Source organism: Ursus americanus, chromosome 23, assembly GCF_024610735.1.
Source record: "Ursus americanus isolate L20-20 chromosome 23, mUrsAme1.1.p, whole genome shotgun sequence".
NCBI classification, from domain to species: domain Eukaryota; kingdom Metazoa; phylum Chordata; class Mammalia; order Carnivora; family Ursidae; genus Ursus; species Ursus americanus.
The window spans coordinates 10,936,101-10,962,341 of NC_142149.1; the positions used below are offsets into that span (position 1 = coordinate 10,936,101).

At 37.4% G+C, this 26,241-nt stretch overlaps 1 protein-coding gene across 4 annotated transcripts in view; it reads left to right on the forward strand.

Moving 5' to 3' along the window:
* Positions 1-214: 214 nt before the first annotated feature.
* The window catches only part of ABCA9 (ATP binding cassette subfamily A member 9), a 59,917-nt gene continuing 33,890 nt past the window's right edge, over positions 215-26,241 (forward strand). Inside the window, exons 1-16 of one of the 4 annotated variants that reach the window (XM_045814056.2) lie at positions 224-657; positions 5,721-5,822; positions 7,883-8,090; positions 9,942-10,106; positions 10,669-10,772; positions 11,362-11,588; positions 20,137-20,278; positions 20,535-20,720; positions 21,581-21,728; positions 22,134-22,302; positions 22,911-22,972; positions 23,735-23,845; positions 24,264-24,439; positions 24,641-24,760; positions 24,975-25,113; positions 25,761-25,851. In XM_045814056.2, coding sequence (XP_045670012.2) covers positions 5,727-5,822; positions 7,883-8,090; positions 9,942-10,106; positions 10,669-10,772; positions 11,362-11,588; positions 20,137-20,278; positions 20,535-20,720; positions 21,581-21,728; positions 22,134-22,302; positions 22,911-22,972; positions 23,735-23,845; positions 24,264-24,439; positions 24,641-24,760; positions 24,975-25,113; positions 25,761-25,851 — 2,144 coding nt within the window. In that variant the 5' untranslated portion in view covers positions 224-657; positions 5,721-5,726. Of the gene's footprint in view, positions 658-5,720; positions 5,823-7,882; positions 8,091-9,941; positions 10,107-10,668; positions 10,773-11,361; positions 11,589-20,136; positions 20,279-20,534; positions 20,721-21,580; positions 21,729-22,133; positions 22,303-22,910; positions 22,973-23,734; positions 23,846-24,263; positions 24,440-24,640; positions 24,761-24,974; positions 25,114-25,760; positions 25,852-26,241 lie in introns of those variants that run through there. The other 3 variants (XM_045814055.2, XM_087854184.1, XM_045814058.2) reach the window with 3 other exon arrangements.

A 26,241-nucleotide genomic window follows, 5' to 3' on the forward strand; every position in this document is an offset into this window, starting at 1 on the left:
TGCTGTGGTTGCCTTGCATGCAATACAACTGAAATGCAGATAAAAATTCAGAGTTCATGGTTTTTACCCTGAAAAAACTGCATGGCTTCATTGCCATATTTCTATACCTAGGTTTTAAGAACTCAAGTGGAGTGTTTTGAGTTACTTTCTGACCTGATTTTATATTGATAGCTATCATTTTTTTTTAATCTTTTCTTTTTCTACCTCTCTCTGCCCTGCTTTTCTCTGAACTGTCTCTTTACTTACCTTTCTTTAAAAAGACTGTCCCGGGGGCCCACTCTCCCATTAGGGCCTTGTATGAAAAAGCTAATTGAGAAAGACTAGATTCTCTTTGGTTTGATGGCTCCTAATGTTTTGATATGTCCAGCCAGCCATCTGCAACTACAAACTCCCTGCTGAGTTGCTGGCCAGGAGACAAAGAAATGGAAAACAGCAAAGAAGTCACCATGTGATGTGAGCCCCAGAGTTTTTGGCAGCCTGGCTGAATTAAGACCATAATCCTTTTCGGAAATCATTCTAAAACGGAACTATTCACAATAAACATGAAATTAAAAGCATGATGTAGTAGTGACCCAAAAGGAATGTGAATTCTTCTCCAGGACATGCAGAGACCTGTGGATGAACTGTTTCTAGATTCTTGCTCCAGCTTTCCTGAGAGTAAGTTAATCTCTAAAATTGTGATTGTTTTGTGTATGAAACTAACTTATGATTTCAAATAGGGAATGCCAAACATTTGGATGGGAACTGGTAAATGTGGTAAATTATTAGTTGTTTTGATTTTCCAAGTCATCGAGTATTTTATATTGTATGGCTAAAAAACCTAAGTGGGGTTTTTGTTTTTTTTTTTTTTCATTTTCACCCCATGACTAAAGCATATTTGGACAAATAGCATATATTATCTAAAAGGGTATTGAGTGCACTGAAAGGAATATAACTTTATGTTGCCTCTTTGCAAGTATGTTGGGCTGTTTCCCAAGTGATTTAGAATTACTTATTCTTTTTTGTTTATTTTCACAATTACAGTCAGAAGATTTGCAAGCACTGGGGGTGGGGGGTGGGAGAGGGACACAGGATTTTCTGAGTTTTCAATTGTTTCAACTGGCTTGAGAATATTTTCATGAAGAAAACTTAGGGCAGTATTTTTATTGACTTTGTTTATCATACTACAGCTGTGGGAACCTTGATCTAATTTGTTGTGCAATGTGTTTATTTTCTGAATACGAGGAATTCTATGTGGTGGAGTGACTGGCTTTTTATAGCCACGTCATTATTTCTAGATCACACGACCTCCTAATCAGAGCAATTTAAGCTAGTTAGATGTTTTGTGCTCGTTTGGTGAATAGTAATTTTTCTCCCTGATATTTAACATCAGGATGTGTAGTGGGGAGAAAAAAATCAGTCTTAACAGACAGAAATAAATAACCACAATCGTGACAGATCATGTTACTTTTCTGTAGTCATCAATAATACTTTCTACCACACGCATTCCTCCACAGAAAGAAAGGAGAGTAGGCACGTAGGCAACATATTTAACCCTCTCAGATACCACGGTTTACCAGGGCACTGATTTCTTAATTGGTAATGTCGCGGTTTCGTTTGAGTTGGGGTCTCCAGGCCGTCACAGCCTGCAACGGTGACACTATCGTCAGGAGCTCATCCTCATAGCTTCTGAATCCCTTTGTTCATTTCCGGACAATTTCTGTTCCACAAGTGGGCACCTATAAAGGCAACTCTTTACGTCCTAAAGCCCTCGTCCTTGTCTTAATCTCAGTCTTCACGCTCTCGGGTTCCTTTTGTGCAACTTGTGTTAATTTTCTGTTGCGGCTGTAACAGATGACCATGAACTTCATGGCTGAAAACAAAACAGATTTATCATCTTACAGTTTGGGAGGTGAGAAGTGTGATGTGAGTCTCACTGGATGAAATTCAAGGTGCTGGTAGGGCTGCATTCTTTCCTGGAGGATGCGAGGGAGAATTCTGTTTTCTTGTCTTCTCCGGCATCCAGAGGCTGCCCGCATTCCTCAGTTCATGCTGGCCTTCCTCCATCTTCAAAGTCAGCAATGGGTTGAGTCCTTTTAACAGCACCTCATGCTGATTGCCCTTTTTACTTCTCTTTTCCACTTTTTCGGACCCTTGTGATTACATTGGGTCCCCCTAGATAACCCAGGATTATCTCCCTGACTTAGAGTCCGTTGATTAGAAACCTTACTCCCATCTGTTCCCTTAATTCTCCTTTGTCATGAAATGTAATATATTCACAAGTTCCATGATTAGAACGGGACCATTCTTCTGCCTGCCTTATTCCTCTTCAATTATTCCTTGCCTTTCAGGCTGAAATGGCAGGTGTACAATATTCCCTGTAATATACAATGATTAGGTTTTAGCTCTGCCTTGAGTAAGTGATCTTCCCATTTGAGCTGCCTCCTGGATTCCAGTAGGGACCAGCGTATTCATGGCTTTGCTCTTGCCCCATGGATAAGATCAGCATTAGCCCATGAATCTAGTAGCGAGAAACACCTTATTAGTAATATGATGGAAGAGACAATAGCAATTGTATGGTTTCCATCCCTCTTCAATATGGCATCAAAGGGAGACACAACGATCCCCAAAACCCAGGTCATGTTGACCAACTGACTTGTGCTCTAAGCTTTGTGCCAAAACTCAAGCCATTATTCTTGGAATATTTCCTGGACCAATTCCCCTCCTACAATGTTGGGTTCTGTTAACTAAGATTACACCTTATGTTTTCTTTATTGACTACGATAAATCATGGGCATTTATGTTTTACAAATCTCAGGGTAATTTTGTTTTTCTTCCTGATGGGAAAATAATGAGATAGACTTCTTGCAATTCAATTATGGAGCTCATTCTGGGAGATACACTAGTAATTCTTGGACTGCACTAAGATGACCATATAAATAATTACATCATGCTACCACTACCAGATTGAGCGTTATATCTGGAATCTGCTGCCTTCACTAGAGTTGAAAGAGACCATTTAATGGCTGTTAGACTGCTATGTCCTGAATGGTTGTTGTTATATACGTTCTCTATACATAATGTCCTCTGCAAAAAACTCTATAAGGAGTTACTAATGACTGGGCCTACTTATTGGAAACTGACAGTCTGGCTGACTGGTAGACCTGTGTGCAAGCCTAAAGGCTAATGCTCTCTCCCTGTGAGCCTAAGCCCTTACATGGAATACCCCCAAGGCCAAGGTTGAGCCCATAAATAGGAGGCAATGGATGACCGTTCCACTGACAACTGCAGAGCAACATGGGTGCCTGCAAATCATCAGGCCTAAATCGTCTCCAATAATATACTGTTAGAATGAGTTCCAGTTCAAGAAACTCCAAATACAAATTTATCTGATTCGCGTGTTTGTTGTTTGCTCACCCTCTCTCCCTATTTCTACCTCCCACCTATCCACTCATATGCATGCGGGAGTAACAGCCATCATCGATCTGAAATTTATTTTAGGTGCTCTTTTCTACTGGCAATAAAATGGGGCCTGCAACTTTGCAAGAATCAAATTTGTCTGTAATGACATGACACATAACTCTTTACCCAACAGACCCTACCACAATAACTATATTTTTCTGCTCAGACTTTTCCAACAAATAGCACCTTCACACCACTGGGTCCAACTCTGGCAGGGTCTCAGAATTGGACAGCATGAGAAAGCACAGAACTTCAAGAGGTTCTCTCTATTTTTCAGGACCTTTTTCACCACTTTCACTTCTTTTGAGTGAAAATCCAACATGGCTATAGGGTGAAGACAAAATTGGTTAGGCTGTTTTTATTCTTGGCATTTTCAACTCTTTTCAATTCTACTTTTTGCATCCCACCCATACATCACCTAAGGGTTGACTTTTTTTCCCTCCTCATCTTTGCAAATATTCTTTCCAGTGGATGCACCTTATTTCTCTGCCCACACCCAAATGAGGTGCTTACCCCAGCTATGGAAGCTGCAAGGGTGGTTCTCTTTGCACCCTTCATGGGCTTGTCTTTCTTGAGAATTCAGTTCATTAAGGTCTTGCATCTGTGGTTTTTTTGTTCATGCTATGGGAAATATGGTTTTAATTGTGTTTGTGTTGTGTTGTTTCTTACCATTGGTGTAAGGATGTTCCACATTGTTCTATATCTCAGCTGGGGACTTGAACAAAATGATATCGTATTCCTGCAGATTCTCATCACTTCCCTGACATTCCATGAGGTGGAACCAGACGCCAAGCTTCTGCCATGGCCTTTAGCCCTACCGGTCGTTTCAAGCGAGAGAATATTGTGTGGGTTTCAGGGATTTCTTCATAATTTTAGATTAAATTAATTTTCTCAATCTTTAATTAATATGCACATTGTACTCAGGAGAGTCGAAAAACTTTTTTGTGTGTATTCCTTAGTTGGAGGCAAAATTTAATAATTTGGCTGACATTTCGTAGGGAAGTATCTGTGGTTTGGGGTTAAATCCTATTCTAATTTTATTGCAAATAGAAACTTCTTCAGTGTTCTTTGTATTTGTCCCTTTGGGTAGCTTTTTCAAAGGAAAATGGGCAAATCACTTTTTCACTTCCACTTTGAAGATATCAGGATGATTTTTGTTCCATTATAAACTGTTTACTCATTCCTTCCAGAACGACCCCACCTCTACCCTGACAACTTGATTCTAATTTTCCCCTCTATCCTTTAATTTTAAAACTATCATTATTTTTTGTCATTGTATTTGGTACTTGGGGAGCCTTTCTGGAAAATATACATGTCTTCCCATTTCCTCGAAAGATTAATTTCCATTGGCCTTTTTACAATGTATTTTCTCCAATATATTTTTCTCCCAACTATTTTTTTCTTTTTTCTGGGTCTCTCTTTACCAAATACTTTACTTTTGATCCTATGTTTTTCTTTCTACTTTATGTACTTTTCTCTCTCTCATCATTTTTAAATGAGCTTTAATTTTCTTTCAAAATCTGGCAAGACTATGAAAATTTTCTCTTTCATAGATTTTATGTTCTTTACTGACTTCAAGGGGGTTTTTAAATATGTAATTTGCTTTTCATTTCTTCTTCCATTCTTGAATTCTATTATAGTCGTTAAATGGAAGATTTAAAAACTTTTCTTCTGTTTATTATAATAAAGTTTTCTTCTGAAAAATCATATATTTTCTCTGCCTCTTGAGAGTCATCTTTCCTTATGTTCCAGCGTTTGGGGGCTCCTGATAATGACTGCACAGACCAAAGCCCATGGCTAAGTAGTCTGAGTGAATCCCTCCTCGAGCTCCTCACCCCCTGTCTGGATGTTGGTAACATTTCTAATCGTGCTCTAAGCGCAGAATTGATCCACACAATCCTTAGACAAATTTTGATAACAGCATTAACACAGTGGTTAAAGTGAGGTCTCCAGAACTTGGTCATCCAGGTTAAACTCTGGTTCTGCCACTATTAGCTATATTTGGCAAGTCACCTAGCCTCTGTGTGCCTCCTATCCCTCATCTTTTAAATGGGGAGAATAATAGGATCTATCCCAAAGGTTTATTATGAGGATTAAACTAATTGATTTGTTAGTTAACTTGAACTTCCCTCTGTATGTTTTTAGACTTCTGGCTCCCTTTCCTAAACACGCAATTGGAAATAGCTGTTACGATGTTTCTTTTTGGTTTGATTGCACAATGTTTCCTATTTCAGACCTTCACGTTTACTTCCTTTACTTCTTTATTTTAAAACGAACAGGTCAGAATGAGCAAGAGGCACATAAATGTGGGTCAGCAAACGTGGGCTCTCCTCTGCAAGAACTTTCTGAAGAAATGGAGGATGAAGAGAGAGACCTTCTTGGTATGGTTCAGAGTCTACACCTTCTCATTTTAAAAGAGGAGAAATGTGTTTTTTGGGACACTGCAAACAGCTTGTCTTCATTATTTAATGTTTCATATATATGTTCTATTTTTAACCAACAGCCTGGAAAATTTTTCCAATTCTAGACTTTGCTATTATTTCAAATGAGAGTCCTAATAATAATAATAGAATATAATAAATATATTATATTATATAATATATTTTATATATTATATGTTATATAATATATAACAAATATATAACGTATTATATATAATACATTATATAATATATTTTATATAATATATTATATAACACATTATATATAATACATACTATATATAATATATAAATACAATACATATAATAAAATAATATAATACATTATATAATATATTTTATATATTATATATATAATATAATAAATATATTATTATTTTATGTCTGACTAGAGGCATTCTTTACATAATTGATATTCAGAAGCTCCCTGAAAAATAAAACCATGTCTTTGTATTGCAGAGATAATAATTCTTAACATCTGAAGTCATTAGAAACTCATGAAGGAATAGGTACAAAAGTTAAGGGTCAAAGTCAAAGAAAGAAGCAAATTTCATCCATATTTAATCTAGAATTTAAAAAAAAAAATCTCCAAAAGACAAATTGTAGCATTTCTACACAACTGTACTAAGGCTATAGACGATGTCAATTTGAGAGAAGTAACGGGTATATAAACAAACAGAAAAAGAAAATGGCATTTTGAACTTTTGCTTCTATTAAGCCAGTACTGAACTTTCTTCCGATCAGAATGATCAGATATACTTTGTGTAGAAAATTAAGTAAATTGAGAAAAAAACATTAAAAAAGTTACTTTTAACTTAAAAAAATCACTTATAAAATACCCATCGTTCAAGGGTTAATGTATTGGCATTTGATCTTATGAACATTGTGTGTGTATTCTTTCAACAAATACATATTGAATGCTTGGATTGACAGTAAATAAAGTGTACAAAAATCCCTGCATGGAGTAAAGATTATATAAGTATAAATAGAAAAGCTGGCTTCTACCATATATAGATGTGTTACTTCCAACCTTTTAAATGTTTTGGTTTTTTTAAAGATTTTATTATTTATTTGACAGAGAGAGACACAGCCAGCGAGAGAGGGAACACAAGCAGGGGGAGTGGGAGAGAAGCAGCAGGCTCATAGCGGAGGAGCCTGATGTGGGGCTCGATCCCAGGACCCTGGGATCACGCCCTGAGCCGAAGGCAGACGCTTAACGACTGAGCCACCCAGGCGCCCCTAAATGTTTTTAATATAAGCATCACATCTGTCAATTGATCTATCTCGATATAGAGCAACATACATACTAAAATAAGGTCCAATGGTAAATAAGATATTTTAAAGCCCCTGTATTTAGAATCGAAAGTATGTAATAGGGTCTCTTCTTCTTCTTCTTTTTTTTATTACTATAGGTTAGTCACCATACAGTACATCATTAGTTTTTGTTGTAGTGTTCCATGATTCATTGTTTGATGAAATAGGGTCTCTTCTTAACACCAGACTTCAAATGCATTCTGTTGCATTTCCAATTTCGGAATGTTGTCATAATGACAAAGATTTTTTTAAAAATTCTTTTTATGAGCAGTATTTTAGGAGCAGCAGATAAAAATAGGACCTCACTCCTGTTGATGAGAGCTGGAAACCAATTTCATGACACCTAACATTGCTCTATCATTGACACTCCGGTGTCAGCGTGACTGTAGACCCCTGGGTCATTCCTGAAGCAACCTAGCCTCTAACACTCACATTAAAGTATGATAAACTTAGACTCTCAGGTATAACTGGAATCAGTGCCACAACTCTCTCTTGATGGGTGATGCCCATATTTCAAAATATGCTAATCAAGGGGCAAATGAAAGCGGAAACACTTGGAGACCGGGAGACAGGAAAAAATGGTCCAAGCTACATAACAAAACTATATGTTTGAAGTTGTTCATGGATGATTTATCTGTGGATGAGCAACTGCTGATTTGCTTCATTTTTCTCTCATTGCTGTGTAGGAATGGTTTTTCACATTTCTTCTAGTATTGTTTGCATACCGACTTTCCTCCAATTTACATCAAGTTAATGACTTTCCTCAATTGCCTGCAATGAATCTGGGACGTGTAGATAATTTTAATGATTCTAATTATGTGATTGCATTTGCACCTGAATCCAAAACAACCCAGGAGATCATGAACAAAGCGGCTTCAGCCCCATTCATGAAAGGTATGTTCTCCAGCAGTTCTTGGTGTTTTCCTGATTTGCAAAACACACAAACTGATTTGGGGATTTCCTATTATCCTCATTATAGTCCGTATCAAAGTGAGACAGTCCGGTATTATTCAAATATATGTTAGTGAGAAGATTCTGGAAATATTGCACAGTGTTGACAGCATGGTTTTTAAATCTCTTCAAATACATAAAAAATTGAGAGAGAAATTAGATGGCAGCACCAAGAAATCATGGGCAGTAGTTACCAACAAAACTGGACGGTAAGGTGTTTCCCCAAATCCCACAATATAAGTGGGTGGGGAAGAAGCACCAACAGCTGCCAAGCCTGCATGGCATCTCTCCCTGGGGTGTTAGGAGAGTGAAGGGGAGCAGTGGGGGATCTGATGGACCTGAGAAGAACCTCTGGAGAGGAAGACAGTACCCACTGGAAAGCAGAGTAAGCCAATCTGCAAACAACCAAAACCATTTTCAGCTACTGTACTGGTAGGGTAGTGTTAGACTGTTACTCCAAAGCTGTGACATATGGGAAGTGGGATATACCAAACGAGTAATTATGGAATAGTCTCTTACTCTCACCCCTGTGTCTTGAAAACCCAGGAGTCTCAGTCCTGGAGGAAAGGAGATGCAGGGTCTGGGACAGGAAATTTACAGGGTAAAGAAAAATTTCATAATGTATTAAAAGAAAAAAAATGCTTTTGGAGAATGGTACAAAATCAGTTCTTCTTGGGGAGCCTGGATAGCGCAGTCGTTAAGCATCTGCCTTTGGCTCAGGGCGTGATCTCGGTGTTCTGGAATCGAGCCCCACATCAGGCTCTTCCGCTGGGAGCCTGCTTCTTCCTCTCCCACTCCCCCTGCTTGTGTTCCCTCTCTCGCTGGCTGTCTCTCTGTCAAATAAATAAAATCTTAAAAAAAAAATCAGTTCTTCTTATGAAAATTCGTATATAAAGGGAAGATACCCAGTATTTATCCTATATGAACTGTACTAGTGGATAATCAAACAGAGGACGGAGAGTACTGTTTTATAAATGGTTTCTACCAGGAAAGAAAAAACAAATGATGGCAATATAATGTCACCATTTTGAAACTCCCATTGAATTAATGGATCTAGGCTCTGAGCGTCCATGGCTGCTAATAGTATCACCAAACATCAGATCATCGGAAATCCTGACACTCTGATGAAAGAAAACACCACCACCTATAGTCTTGCCAAAGGGATTTGACCAGAGTCTGATGAAGCCTCTGGAGGCAGCTGCCAGATTGCAGGAGATGCAGAGGGTTAGGAGCGTGACAATTGCACTAGAAGCATGCGTCCATCAGAATCCAGGCTGCAGGGAATTAGTGGTTTAAGTGGCCTGGGTTTGGTCAGTAACAGTCATTAATTCACATGATATCTTGTGGATATCTTGAAAAACTGTTCTCCAAATTTAACAAATTTATGTTGTCTTCGGAGGTTTGGCCACATTGACACCATGGTCACATGAAAATATGTATTATAATTATAGGATATATTTCCACTTTGGATAGGTCTGTGTATTGCTAGGGGTATTGCTGGTATAGTAGTGGTATTGCTATTATTCCAAATTCAGTGCTTTAAATCATCAGTTTAAAAGTTTATTTGGAAGGGCATGATCTATTTGTAATAAAAGTGATTGCCACATAACTCCGATTTTTATCTACTATTTCAGACACTCCCCCCTCGTATGAGTCTCTTATTTAGGACCAGCCCTGCCTTTAGTCAATAAAGAGCTTTAACATAAATTATTTTAATATAATTGAATATGGCCTGCTGTCGTTGGATCACATAGAAATCTTACTTATTAGCTACTTCTTTCTTTCACATGCCAGGAAGAACAATCATGGGGTGGCCAGATGAGAAAAGCATGGACGATTTGGATTTAAACTACTCTATAGATGCAGTGAAAGTCATCTTTAATGATACCTTCTCATATCATTTGAAGTTTTACTGGGGAGGGAGAATCCCCAAGATGAAGGAACATAGAGACCATTCAGGTAACTTTCCAACTAAAAGGTGGTTTTTCTGCTATTATACCATTAGCCACTAGAGGGCACATGTGATCGCTGAAGTCAACACAAACATATGCTGGGTGTACTTAATTTCTGAACATAAATGAGATTCATTCTTATTTAAATAAAGCCTGTGTTCTTAAGCATGTTGTTTTATTAAGAAATTACATTTGCTATTATTCCTGTGCTATTCCTAAATATAACCTGAAGGAAAGATTCTTGCTCATTGATTCCCAAACGTTTAAAAATATGTAGTGCTTTCTTGGCAAAAGCAACAGAAGAACAAAGCTCAAATAAGCATTCTTGGCTAAGTCAGAGAAAGGTAAGATTGAATGAAAATTCTTGATAACGGTCTTAACAACAATCATCAAGCAATTCTGGTGTATTCTTCTTGGGTGTGCTCTTCAAACCTTACCAGAGAAGTTTTACCATACACTGTATTATTGGGGACTTGTAGTGCATTTGGAAACATTAGAAGTTTTGATTTTACCTATAACCAAAATCGTCTCATCCCATCATAAATGGTTGTGCTCTTCTTTTATGAAAGCTCATTGTCAAGTGATGGATGAAAAAATCACATGTGAAGGTTCAATGTTCTGGGAGAAAGGCTTTGTGGCTTTTCAAGCTGCCATTAATGCTGCTATCATAGAAGTGAGTATTAGTTAAAAAAACTAATTGCATTGTAAATTACATTTTGATGCATTTTGATATAATGGATTGCCCTACCTTAGCATTTAATTAATTGAGTCACTTAATTTATTTGGCACAATACACTGAGCAACTGATAATGTAAATCATTACACTAAGCACTGAGGATCAAGAAATAAGTAGAACACAGGTACTTTTCTCCAGGGATCCTGGATAGTGAGGGGACAGAAACATGGATATGAAGTCACAATAAGAATTCGGGTCTTATCATGGAATTATACATGCCGTGCAAAGCAAACAATGAAGCAGAAGATACTCTGATGAGAAATATCAGAGAAGATGACTAACTGAAGCAACATTTCAGTCATGCCTTCAAGCATGAGTAAAATTATGTCCAGTGAAGATGGTAAATAGGAATGTTCTAAGGAGTCAGGACAGAACTTGGAGTGTTTCAGGAACTGCAAGGGGCCAGATCATGATGAACATATATATTTAAATGTGGAAAGCACATAATTTCTTATAGCTGAGAGAAAATACACAAGGTTATAATTGGCATGATGATAACAGCGTGTTCACTGATACCTTCCCTTAGATCACAACAAATCACTCAGTGATGGAAGAGCTGATGTCAATTACTGGTATAAATATGAAGATATTACCTTTTGTTGCCCAAGCTGGAGTTGCGACTGACTTTTTCATATTCTTCTGCATTATTTCTTTTTCTGCTTTCATTTACTATGTATCAGTCAATGTTACACAAGAAAGACAATACATTAAGTCATTGATGATGATGATGGGCCTTCGAGAGTCAGCATTCTGGTAAGTTACATGGCCACAATCTATCACGCAACATAGGTAAACACAGCAAGCTAGCTGGTTGGACTCCCTAAGCCTAGGAAGTATCGTATTTAAACTTGATTCTTTCCTAAAGCAGTGCATTATAAATGAATGGAAAAGATTCAAGTAAGCCTGGTAAATGAAACTTTTCATACTTCTTTAAATAAAAGAAAGCCTGATCTCATAGATGTCTGCTGATACCCAAGTCACTAAGAAATAAAAATGATGACTCTCGGTCACTAGTTGCTAGACATGAGTGCACCCAAATATGTAAGAACTTAAGGTTTCTAATGTTCGATTTAATATACATTTCAGATATTTTGTGAGATTGGCTGGTTGATACAGCCCTCGCATTGAATGAATCATCACTCTAATGACACTCATGGAAAAAAATCCTGTTATACTCTTTCAGCACAGACCTTCCTTAGTGGAAGACTAACAGAGTGTTGAGAACACAATCCTGGGAGGCAAGAAGCCATGGGTCTTCTCCATCTGAGCACTACCACTCCAAACAAGCTACTTAATTTCTTAAAACTCAGTCTCCTTTTCTGTAAAACATTGGTAATGGCATCTATCTCTCATTGGCCATGGAGATTAAAGAAGGGAATGTATTTAAAGTGCTTTGCATTGAGCTTAACAAAAATTAAACACTCAATATTAGATGACAGTTGATAGAAATTTGGGAAGGGTCAGAGTCTGAGAGGACAATAGATGTGAGTTAAGAAACCAAGGAGTGAGGGATGCCTGCATGGCTCAGTTGGTTAAGCATCTGCCTTGAGCTCAGGTCATGATCCCAGGGTCCTGGGATCGAGCCCCTCATCAGGTTCCCTGCTCAGCCAGGAGCCTGCTTCTCCCTCTCCTGCTCCCCTTGCTTGTGCTCTCTCTCTCTCTGTCAAATAAATAAATAAAATCTTAAAAAACAAACCAACAAACAAACAACAACAACAACAAGAAGAAACCAAGGAGTGAATCCCAACTAGCAACAAAAATATTTAATGAGTTTAGCCAAGGGATGTATTTGAGATATAGAATAGTAAAAGCATGAGTTCTGGACTGAAAAAGTCATGGTTTGAATTTGGTTTCTTTATTTTATTTTTTTAAGATTTTATTTATTTATTTGACAGAGAAAGAGACAGCCAGTGAGAGAAGGAACACAAGCAGGGGGAGTGGGAGAGGAAGAAGCAGGCTCCCAGCAGAGGAACCTCATGCGGGGCTCAATCCCATAATGCCCAGGATCAAGCCCTGAGCCAAAGGCAGACGCTTAATGACTGAGCCACCCAGGCGCCCCTGAATTTGGTTTCTTGACACACTGATGTTATTGTCAATGGTAAATGAGATTTCTAGAATGTATAGAATAGCTCTGGACATATGCCATATAGTTTTTAAAAGAATGTTAGGGGAGTCCAAGATGGTGGAGGAGTAGGAGACCTCAGTTTCATCTGGTCCCAGGAATTCAGCTAGATAGCTATCCAACCATTCTGAGCACCTATGAACTCAACTGGAGATCTAAGAAAAGAATTGATGCAAAACTACAAATAGAAAAGTGACCACTTTCTGCAAGACAGAATGACAAAATGGAAAAACTCACCTTGAAAAAGAGAACAAGAGGAAGTACTGACTGCCAGAAACCTAATCAGTATGGCTATAACCTAATCTGGCTATGGCTAGTCAGAACTAGAATTCAGAATAACGATTGTAAAGATACTAGCTGGGCTATAAAAAAAACATAGAAGACACTAGAGAATCCCTTTCTGAAGAAATAAAAGAACTAAAATCTAATCAAGTCAAAATCAAAAAGGCTATTAATGAGATGCAATAAAATATGGAGGCTCTAACTGCTAGGATAAATGAGTCAGAAGAGAGAATTAGTGATAAAGAATACAAAATGATGGAGAATAAAGAAGCTGAGAAAAAGATAAACAACTACTGGATCTCGAGGGGAAGAATTCAAGATATAAATGATACCATAAAGCAAAACAATATTAGAATAATGGGGGGAGGGCAAAAGGTATATTGGAGCAAATTAAAGCAGAGAACTTCCCTAATCTGGGGAAGGAAACAGGCATTCAAGTCCAGGAGGCACAGAGAAACCCCCTGAACAATCAGTTAAACTAGGTCAACACCCCAACATATAATAGTGAAAATTGCAAATCTCAGAGACAAAGAGAAAATCCTGAAAACAGCTCAGGACAAGAGGTCCTTAACCTACAAGGACCTACAAGAAACATTAGACTGGCAGCAAACCTATCCATAGAGACCTGGAAAGCCAGAAAGAAATGGCATCATATATTCAGAGTGCTAAATGGGAAAAATATGCAACCAAGAATACTTTATCCAGCTAGAATGCCATTTAAAATAGAAGAGACAAAAAGCTTCCAGGACAAACAGAAAGTAAAAGAATTTGTGAACACTAAATCAGCCCTGCAAGAAATTTAAAAAGGGATCCTTTAGGAGAAAATAGAGCCCAAAAGTAACATAGACCAGAAAGGAACAGAGACAATCTACAGAAACAGTGACTTTACAGGTACTATAATGGCACTAAATTCATATCTTTCAATAATTACTCTGAATGTAAATGGGCTAAATGCCCCAATCAAAAGACACAGGGTATCAGATTGGATTAAAAAAAAACAAGACCCATCGACATGTTGTTTGCAAGAGACTCATTTTAGATGCAAATACACCTCCAGATTGAGAGTAAGGGGATGGAAGACTATTTATCATGCTAATGGACATCAAAAGAAAGCTGAGGTGGCAATCCTTGTATCAGACAAATTAAATTTTAAACCAAAGACTGTAATAAGAGATGAGGAAGGACATTATATTAAAATTAAAGGGTCTATCCAACAAGAAGATCTAACAATTGTAAATATTTATGCTCCTGACATGGGAGCAGCCAATTATATAAGCCAATTAATAACAGAATTAAAGAAATGCATTGATTATAATACAAAAATAGTAGGGGACTTTAACACCCCTCTCACTGCAATGGACAGATCATCTAAGCAGAAAATCAACAAGGAAACAAGGGTTTTGAATGACACACTGGACCAGATGGACTTCACAGATATATTCAGAGCATTCCCTCCTAAAGTAAGAGAATTCATATTCTTCTCAAGAGCACATGGAACGTTCTCCCAAATAGACCACATCCTGGGTTACAAATCAGGTCTCAACTGGTACCAAAAGATTAGGATCATTCCCTGCATATTTTCAGACCACAATGCTTTGAAACTGGAACTCAATCACAAGAGGAAATTTGGAAAGAACTCAAATTCATGGAGGCTAAAGAACATTCTACTAAAGAATGAATAGGTCAACCAGGAAATTAAAGAAGAATTTTTAAAAAATCATGAAAACAAATGAAAATGAAAACACAACTGTTCAAAACTTTTGGGATGCAGCAAAGGCAGTCATAAGAGGGAAGTATATAGCAATATAAGGCTTTCTCAAGAAACAAGAAATGTCTCAAATACACAACCTAACCTTACATCTAGAGGAGCTGGAGAAAGAACAGCAAATAAAGCTTAAACACAGCAGAAGATAATTAACAAAGATTAGGGCAGAATTGGGGCACCTGGGTGGCTCAGTCAGTTAAGCATCTGCCTTTGACTCAACTCATGATCCCAGGGTCCTGGGATCCAGCACCACGTCTGGCTCCCTGCTTAGCAGAGAGTCTATTTCTCCCTTCCTCTTTTCCTCTACCTCTCCCCTGCTCATGCTCTCTCTCTCTCTCTCTCAAATAAATAAAAATAAAAATCTTAAAAAAAAAGATTAGAGCAGAAATCAATGAAATAGAAATCAAAAGAACAGTGGAACAGATCAACAAAACAAGGAGCTGGTTCTTTGAAAGAATTAATAAGATTGATAAACCCCTGGCCAGACTTATCAAAAAGAAAAAAAGACCCAAATAAATAAAATCATGAAAGAAAGAGGAGACATCAAAACCAACCCTGAAGAAATACAAACAATTGTAAAAACAAACTAGGCAATCTGGAAGAAATAGGTGCATTCCTAGAGATGTATAACCTACCAAAACGGAAAGAGGAAGAAATAGAAAACCTGAATAGATCCATAACTAGCAAGGAAATTGAAGCAGTGATCAAAAATCTTCCAACAATAAAGAGTCCAGGGCCAGATGGCTTCTCAGCAGAATTCTACCAAACCTTTAAAGAAGAATTAATACCTATTCTTCTGAAGCTGTTTCAAAAAATTGAAATGCAAAGAAAACTTCCAAACTCTTTCTATGAGGCCAACATTACCTTGATCTTAAAACCAGACAAAGACCCCACCAAAAAGGAGAATTACAGACCAATATCCCTGATGAACATGGATGCGAAAATTCTCACCAAGATACTAGCCAATAGGATCCAACAGTACATTAGAAGGATTATTCATCACGATCACATGGGATTTACTCCTGGGCTGCAAGTGTGGTTCAATATCTGCAGATCAATCAATGTGATACACTATATTAATAAAAAAGGACAACAACCATATAACCTTCTCAAAAGATGCAGAAAAATCATTTGACAAAGCACAGCATCCTTTCTTGATTAAAACTCTTCATGGTGTAGGGATAAAGGGAACATATATTAATATCATAAAAGTCATATATGAAAAGCCCGCAGTGAATATCACTCTCAATGGAGAAAAACTGAGAGCTTTTCTCCTAAGTAAGGAACATGGCAGGTATGTCCACTATCACCACTGTTGTTCAACATAGTACTAGAAGTCCTAACCTCAGCAATCAGACAACAAAAGAAAATAAAAGGCATCCAAATTGGCAAAGAAGAAGTCAAACTCTCTTCACAGATGACATGATACTCTATGTGGAAAACCCAAAAGACTCCACCCCAAAATTGCTAGAACTCATACAGGAATTCAACGAAGTGGCAGGACATAAAATCAATGCACAGAAAATAGGGGCGCCTGGGTGGCGCAGTAGTTAAGTGTCTGCCTTCGGCTCAGGGCGTGATCCCGGCATTCGGGATCGACTCCCACATTGGGCTCCTCTGCTGGGAGCCTGCTTCTTCCTCTCCCACTCCCCTGCTGTGTTCCCTCTCTCGCTGGCTGTCTCTCTGTCACATAAATAAATAAAATCTTTTAAAAAAAAGAAATTAGTTGCATTTTTATACACTAACAATGAGACAGAAAAAGAGAGAAATTAAGGAGTTGATCCCATTTACAATTGCACCCAAAATCATAAGATACTTAGGAATAAATCTAATCAAAGAGGCAAAGGATCTGTACTCAGAAAACTATAGAACATTCATAAAAGAAAGGAAGACACAAAGAAATGGAAAAATGTTCCATGCTCATGAATTGGAAGAACAAATACTGTTAAAATGTCTATGCTCCCTAGAGCAATCTATACATTCGATGCAATCCCTATCAAAATACTATCAATTTTTTTTCACAGACCTGGAAGAAATAATCCTAAAATTTGTGTGGAACCAGAAAAGACCCCAAATAGCCAAAGGAATGTTGAAAAGGAAAGCCAAGGCTGGTGGCATCACAATCCCAGACTTCAAGCTCTATTACAAAGCTGTAATCATTAAGACAGTATGGTACTGGCACAAAAATGGACACATAGATTAATGGAACAGAATAGAGAACCCAGAAATGGACCTTCTACTCTATGGTCAAATGATCTTCAACAAAGCAGGAAAGAATATCCAATGGAAAAAAGACAGTCTCTTCAACAAATAGTGTTGGGAAAATTGGACAGCCACATGCAGAAGAATGAAACTGGATCATTTTCTTACACCACACACAAAAATAGACTCAAAATGTGTGAAAGACCTAAATGCAAGACAGGAATCCATCAAAATCCTAGAGGAGAACACAGGCAGTGAACTCTATGACCTTGGCTACAGCAACTTCTTGCTAGACACGTCTCCAAAGGTAAGGGAAACAAAGGCAAAAATGAACTATTGGGACTTCATCAACATAAAGGCTTTTGCACAGCAAAGGAAACAGTCGACAAAACCAAAAGTCAACCAAAAGAATGGCAGAAGATATTTGCAAATGTCTTATCAGATAAAGAGCTAACATCCAAAATCTATAAAGAGCTTATCAAACTCAACACCCAAAGAACAGGTAATCCAATCAAGAAATGGGCAGAAGACATGAACAGACATTTCTCCCAAGAAGACATACAAATGGCCAACAGACACATAAATAAATGCTCAACATCACTCAGCATCAGAGAAATACAAATCAAAACCACAATGAGCTACCACCTCACACCAGTCAAAATGGCTAAAATTAACAAGTCAGGAAACAACAGATGCTGGTGAGGTTGCAGAGAAAGGGGAACCCTCCTACACTGTTGGTGGGAATACAAGCTGGTGTAGACACTCTGGAAAACAGTATGGAGGGTCCTCAAAAAGTTGAAAATAGAACTACCCTATGACCCAGCAATTGCACTACTGGGTATTTACCCTAAGGATACAAATGTAGTGATCCGAAGGGGCACCTGCACCCCAATATTTATAGCAGCAATGTCCATAGTAGCCAAACTATGGAAAGAGCCCAGATGTCCATCAAAAGATGAATGGATAAGGAATATGTGTATATACAATGGAATACTACTCAGCCAACAAAAAACTGAAATCTTGCCATTTGCAATGACGTGGATAGAACTAGAAAGTATTTTGCTAAGTGAAATAAGTCAAACAGAGAAAGACAATTATCATACGATCTCACTCATATGTGGAATTTAAGAAACAAAACAGGATCATAGGGGAAGAGAGGAAAAAATAAAACGATGAAATCAGAGAGGGAGACAAACCATAAGAGACTCTTAATCATAGGACACAAACTGAAGGTTGCTGCAGGGAAGGGGAGTGGAGGGATGGGGTAAGTGGGTAATGGACAATAAGGAAGGCATGTGATGTAATGAGCATGGGGTGTTATATAAGACTGATGAATAACTGACCTCTACCTCTCAAACTAATAATACATTATATTTTAATAAATTGAATTTAAAAATAAAAAGTTTTAAAAAATTAAAAATAAATTAAAAATAAAAGGCACTGTTCAGTTGAATATGAAGACCCCACATTTTTAATGCTGCCAATTTAAACCAATTTATTTTTTTTTCCTCCAGAAATGTTCAATTAACTGAGTGCAAAAGTGAAGGAAATGGATTGCTGGTTTGGTCTAGAATGGGAGTTTTTTCTGGTGTCTCTTTGTATTAAAATTCTGGAGCTCAATGCTGAAGAAAATTTTGCTCACTATATTTTTTTTAAAATAGAAATCTACAGAGAGTCAAAGAAAAGTAAACAATATGATGAAGAGAGAAACCAAATAAATCCAATGAGGGAAGGTTAAAAAAATCAGGACTTTTCCCCCATAAGAAAAGGCTGTGACATTCTATTGATACCGCATATGAATGAAATTAAGAAGTTTATAGGACTCGGAGAGATGAACAATTTCAGATGAACAGACGTGATTGAGCAAAGGGCATCATTACAACTAGGCAAGACTTCCCAAAACATGATGGCGTTTTATACTTTGAAGGAAAGAAAGCTAAGTGTTCGTCATGGACTTGTTATAAACCAGTTGTCACATTAAACACATAACATACAACATTTCATTTAATTATCTTATTTTTCAATAGACATTAAGGAAATTTAAAGAGATTCAGTAACTACCTCTCAGATCATATAGTGACAATGTAGCACAGAAAACCGAACCTACATCTGTATGATTAGAAAGCTTGTTCTCTTTCCCCTATAAAAAGCTTTCTTCCTGTTTCTTTGGCATTGATAGCAAGAAAAACACATCTTTGTATCCATCTACCTTTCTGTATCTCTGTGTTCCTATGTCTATGTGTATATCTGATCTATACCTAATCTATATCTAATCATCTATATCAGGGGTCGGCAAACTATGACCCTTTTTAACAATCTGCAAGCTAGGAATGGCTTTTATGAAAATGTCTAAAAAAATCAAAAGAACAATAATATTTTATGGCATATAATAGCTTATATGAAATTCAAATGTCAGTGTCTACAAATAAATTGTTATTGGAACAGAGCCCAGTCATTTGCATGTTGTCCGTGACTGCAAAGGCAGACTTCAGTAGTTGCAAGAGACCGAATGGTCCGAAAAGCCTAAAAGATTTACTATCTGGCTCATCAGAGAAAAAGTTTGCTGATCCCTGCTTCGTCATCTGTTTTTTGTCCATAGTGTTTATACTTTACTGAAAAGAAGTCCAGAATGGACACGTAGGTCGTAGATGTCTTCCCAGAAAACCGTTCCCAATTACCCTCATTATATGACTCAGTCTATTTCTTTTCTAATTTTGCAATTAGTTACCTACTTGATCTCTGTACTTGTTATTGCCTACCTTCTCCAGTAGCATACAAACTTTGGGGACAGAGACGTTTTTTAATCTCTTAGCTGTTATATTCCCTTTACGCTTGATAGAGGGTAAGCTTCCCAAATCATTTTCAGTGTAAATGCATAAATCAAGTGATAAAGTACCAGCCCTTGAACTGATGCTTAGTTTCTGTGCTAGGCTTTCCTGGGGTTTGATGTATGCTGGCTTCATCTTTATTGTGGCTACTTTGATGGCTCTTATTGTAAAATCCGCCCAAGTTGTCGTCCTAACTGGCTTCGTGGTGGTCTTCACCCTCTTTCTCCTCTATGGCCTGTCTTTGGTGAGTTGGTGAATTTAATATCTCTCTCTCTCTCTTTTTCTCTCTCTCAGAGAAATCTACCAGTCATTTCTCACGAATTCTGGTCACACCTCTTCTGTTTCTGTTTGCAGTATATGAGTATTTGTATGAGACAGTATTTGGGGGTGGGGGCGGAGGAATGGATGTTATGTATTTTTGTATTATGAAATTATTTTTATTATACTACTGATGATTCTCAGAGAATCATATACTACCTGAAGTTTTTCTCTCCTCTCAGATAACTTTAGCTTTCCTGATGAGCGTGTTGATAAAGAAACCCTTCCTTACTGGGTTGGTTGTCTTTCTCCTTACTGTCTTTTGGGGGAGTCTGGGATTCACTGCATTGTACAGACATCTTCCTGCATTTTTGGAATGGACCTTATGTCTTCTTAGCCCTTTTGCTTTTACTGCTGGAATGGCCCAGGTAAGAGTTAATATAATTATTTCATTTTTTACAGAACATTAAAAAAATCCTCTCTGAGGAATACATGCTCTATGTTCTAAGCATCAAAATTCCCATCCACTTTTGTAAAGATATACATCTAAGGTATTGGGGAGGTTTTTTATTTTTCTCAGAGTAACTGGCTTTATTTTAAGTCACTAAATATATGTTGATACTCTATTACTGATGCTTTCAATGGGTTGTCCCAATGAACATTCTACTAATTTAGTGCACAGGAAACATGACCCTTGATATTATTGCAAGTATTTGAAAACCAGGAATTCAGAAGAAATAAATTTTTATTTTTAATTGGCCAGTTGTACATGAAACTGAACCTCTTCTCAGAAAGTTTAATTCTAAGTGTGACATCATAACCATAAAATGCTACATAAAAGGTTACATTATATGTAATGTAATTGTATCTCTGTAATTTCTATAATAAGAAATTATTCTTTTGTCTTCTGTTCAACCACTGAAGTACTTTTAGCCTTTCATGTTTTGACTTTCAAATAGTGTCCCCTTCCTAAATGTCCCCTTTGCCCCCACCCTACACCTGATGAAATCCTCAGGAAGCCCCTCCTTTGAGTTTTTACTTCCCAGAGGGTTTGCCTACTTCTGCCCATGGTCTCTAAGCCCTTAGTACCTACCTCCCCTAATTTCCCAAATTGCTTTGTAGTTAGATGGATTCACTGCTATGTCTTCCAATAGATTAGAGCTCTGTGAAGACAGGAGCCATGTTTTATTTATCTGTTCAATCCCAGTGGTCAGCAGAAATAAGACAATAAAAAGTCTTAATATTCTATTCATCCTTTTAAAATTCAATGTATGTATCTTTTTTCCAGCTTATACATTTGGACTTTGATGTGAATTCTAACATCCATTTGGATTCTTCAGACAACCCATACCTAATAATAGCTACTCTGTTCATGTTGGTTTTTGATGCTCTTCTGTATTTGGCTTTGACATTATATTTTGACAACATTTTGCCCAGTAAGTAGTAACCTAATGGTGATTCAATGCTGTTTCATTCAGTACATTTCTTTAAAATAACAGTCGACAACATTTCGAATATAAATTATCAAGCATTTTTTTCCAAAATTTCTAAAATGAGCCCAACAGTATCCTGCACTTTGTTTATAGAATTGCTTTCTAAGATCTCATTCTACCACAATACTTTAAATTGTTTCTTGTTAAAAAGAGACACTTGCAAGAGATTAAGGATCATTATACTATTAATGCTTGTATTAGCGCTAGATGAAGAAAGCTAGTGCTTGGTACTGGATCTTAAGGGTGTCTAAATGCTTCCCAAAGCAGTTGTCTTGACAAGCTGTCCTGTGGTCAGTAATCCTTAAAATGGTGACTGATGCAATGTTCCATTGCTTCCTGTCTGTGTAGCTGAATATGGACATCGACGTTCTCCTTGGTTTTTCATGAAATCCTCTTTTTGGTTTCAACACCAACGGGCTGATCATGTGACTCTTGAGAATGAAACAGATTCAGATTCTTCACCCAACGACTCTTTTGAACCTGTGTCTCCAGAATTCCACGGGAAAGAAGCCATCAGGTAATAAGTAAATTACACGAAGTTGCAAATGGAGAACAGATAAGGGATGAGAGGTCTATCAGGCAAAACACAGACGTGACAAAGATTTCTTGGGTGCCTCTTTGTACCCACCTACATCCAAGCTGTTCCACTCATGAAAGACCACAATTATTGTTAAAAGCACTTTGTTTTCCCACATTGTCAGCATTTATATTTACGAATATCTTATTGCAGAACAACAAACATCAAGGAATAAATAATCTTCATATTCTCATTTTCTTTTTTTCCGTCTTCTTGGTGCTATTCTCTCTTTCTGTGCCTTCTCTCTTTATGACAGACACTGTCATTGTGTCCCTTGTCATTCTTCTCCTTTTCTCTGTAATTTACTCTGTCTCTCTCCTCTTTGCTTCCTGATGAAGAAGAGGAGAAGGAAGAGGCAGGTGATGCAGAAAAGGGGAGACAGGCATCCAGAGAGATAGGAAGAAAACCTAAATCAGGGTACTCATGCTGTGCATATCTTCGCTCTGAGAGCATGGATGTGTTTTATTCAATGCTGATTGCTTTGTTGATTTCTCAATTCTCCGTCTACTTCCACAATGTCCTTAAAACATTTTCCTCTCTTTTTTCAGGATAAGAAATCTTAAGAAAGAATACAGAAAAGGGAATCATGAAAAAGTGGAAGCCTTGAAAGGTAAAGAACTAACATCATTAATAACAAGGCTGTTCGATTTGGTGATTATGCCTCACTGTTGTACTGTCTTTGTGGGGATAAAGAACAGATATTCCAGACACCACAATTCTCCTTCATTTGAACACATCGTGTTTCCTTCTGAGTAAATGTAAAACCATAGAACAATTTGAGAAAGTCAGGGTGTACCATTGATACATTATAGGTCTGAAAGATGTAAGGCTGCATCATGAAGTTCTTTATTTTCAAATCATCACACTCCCTAATCCTAATAAATGAACTTTATTATAGTCAGCCTGTTTTTAATGACAAAACTGCCCTTATCCAAAAAAATTGTCAATTACATAAGAATATATCATGACAATGCTATAGCTATAAAGTGTGTATCACGGAAGATATAATTTTAAAGGGAAGAATTTGGGGATGGATTTTATTTTGAATATTGCTAGCCAAATACACCCATGCTGTAAGAAATTACAAAACTTTTGGAGGATGTGGGGCACCTCGGTAGCTCAGTTGGTGAAGTGGCGGACTCTTGATTTTGGCTCAGGTCATGAGCTCAGGGTCGTGAGATCGAGCTCCACGTCCGGCTCCATACACTGCATGGAGTCTGCTTGAGATTCTCTCTCTTCCTCTCCCTTTGTCCCTCCCCCTGCTGTGCTCTCACTCTCTAAATAAAAAAATAAAATCTTAAAAAAAAATTTTTGGAGAATGTAAAGTTAATATGTAGGATCTGAGTAGGATTTTTTTTTGTAATAATGCCAGGTCTGGTATTTGACATATATGAAGGCCAGATCACTGCCCTCCTTGGTCACAGTGGAGCTGGGAAAACGACCCTGTTAAACATCCTCAGTGGACTGTCTGTCCCAACGTCAGGTGAGAAGATAATTACAGGCAAGAACATGAGCAAATGCATTAACTGTGCATTTCATTAGTTAATTCGTTTTGTTGGTTAATTTCAATCAGTAGTTTCATTAACTACTAGTCACATTCATGTACTTAAGAGACAAGTTTTACAACTTTCTTCAAGTTATTCTTTTAATAGATGTATGTTCCATTTATTTAGGAAAATCTTTGTGGTTTAAATATTTCAAGATAAGGAGCTTTATGAATGGGCCCTCCAACTGGTTCAGATGAATTGTGAACATTACATTTTCAGCCAATAGTGTATTCCATAGAGTTACTATGCTTCAAAGTCTCTAGCGTTTGACACACATTGTTTTTCACTTAAAAATATCTTAAATGAAGCATGGCATGTTATGCTGATGCTAACTGTCAACCTTCCTACTTCTAGGTTCGGTCACCATCTATAATCACAGCCTTTCGGAAATGGCTGACTTCGAAACCATCAGCAAGCTCACTGGAGTCTGTCCACAATCCAACGTGCAATTTGGCTTCCTCACTGTGAAAGAAAATCTCAGGCTCTTCGCTAAAATAAAAGGGATTCAGCCACATGAAGTGGAACGAGAGGTAGAGGAACATACGAGACGTCACACAGCCATGAACATGAAATTGTTTATCTAGAAAATTCTAAATGTATTTGTGTTATCTCTACATGGTTCATCATGGAAAGGATAAAAAGGCCCTTAGCAACGAACAGCAAAATGATTGTGTTTTTAAAACAAACATGCTGGGTTTTGGACTAAACATCCTTTCATTTTTTTTGGTTAGGTACAACAAGTATTAAGGGACTTGGAGATGGAAAATATTCAAGACATTCTTGCTCAAAATTTAAGCGGTGGACAAAAAAGGAAACTAACTTTTGGGATTGCCATTTTAGGAGACCCTCAAGTAAGTCAAGTCACAGTTACTAGTGAATGAGATTGAGGATTGTGGAACTCTTGTATTCCATCAGACCGAATTTGCAAAGGGTAAATGTAAAAGAACTGTTCAAATGAAAAATGAAGTAGTGAGATATTTCTCCCAAACACTTGTGCATATATATTGCTTTAAAAATTTGTTTACCTGAAAGGGGAAAATGACTTTATGTTCCCCTGCTATGCAGGTTTTGCTATTGGACGAACCAACTGCTGGGTCAGACCCTCTTTCAAGGCATCGAGTATGGAACCTCCTAAAAGAGAGGAAATCTGATAGAGTCATTCTCTTCAGTACCCAGTTCATGGATGAGGCTGACATCCTGGCTGGTGAATTTTTTTTTTTTTAAGATACCACGTATAAGTGAGATTATACAGTATTTGTCTTTCCCTTTCTTTGGTTTATCTCACTTAGCCTAATGCCTTCAAGTTCCATCCATGGCCTTTCATGGTGGTTCTTGGTTTTCTCTCATGTATCATAGTGAGAAATTAGGGACATGTGTGAGATATGTGTAGATAAGTTCCAACACATCTGCCCTGTGTGTGTGTGTGTGTGTGTGTGTGTGTGTGTGACTGTTGTGAAGACAGAGATTCTTGCTGTCATCCATTTGAACGTCCACATCTCCACGTACATTGTTCCATAGATGTATTCTGAGCCTATTGCAAAGCAACTCATTCGTTGTAAATATATAGCTTACTCTCAAATATATGTTATGTTTTATTCAGTAGGAATGTCAGTTGGCTTGAAACAGATTCCTCCATTGTATAATTTTTCTCAGCATACTAGAGAATAAGCTAACATATCATTTTAGTTATTAGATAACAAAGAAATTGGCTTACATATGACCAGAAGTAGAATGCAAATATTCTAGTGGGTCATGCTCCTAAAATGCATGATTTATTAATGGATTTGTTCTTTTATAAACAGTGAGAGAATAACCTCTTAATACAATGCATTGTTTTTCTTTTCTGCTTAGATAGGAAGGTGTTCATATCCAATGGGAGACTGAAGTGTGCAGGCTCTTCTCTATTCCTGAAGAAGAAATGGGGCATCGGCTACCATTTAAGGTACAACCTGTGTTGTTGGAGACATCTTAGAACATGTTGCAGACAAGAGATCTCAGTATTAGTATGTTAAAGTAGGCTACAAAATTATTAAATCCTTTCAAGAGTGCCATGTTAGAACACCACCACAACTGCTCTCTTTCTTAGCTAGAACGAAGGGCAGGTGGGATTGTAGACATGGAGACTACAAGAATGATTAAGCTAAGCTTAAACAACATTTTTGGAAAATATTTTCATGACACATTGTTTGCAAAGAGAAATTTAGTGACATTCCAACCTTCTCTCATCATTTTTCCAAAGCTTCTTTTTGTTCATTGCAACAATTTCAAGTCTCCTGTTTTCCCTGACTTCATCTTCTCCCTCATTCTTTTCTATCTCCTTCTGTTCCTGATA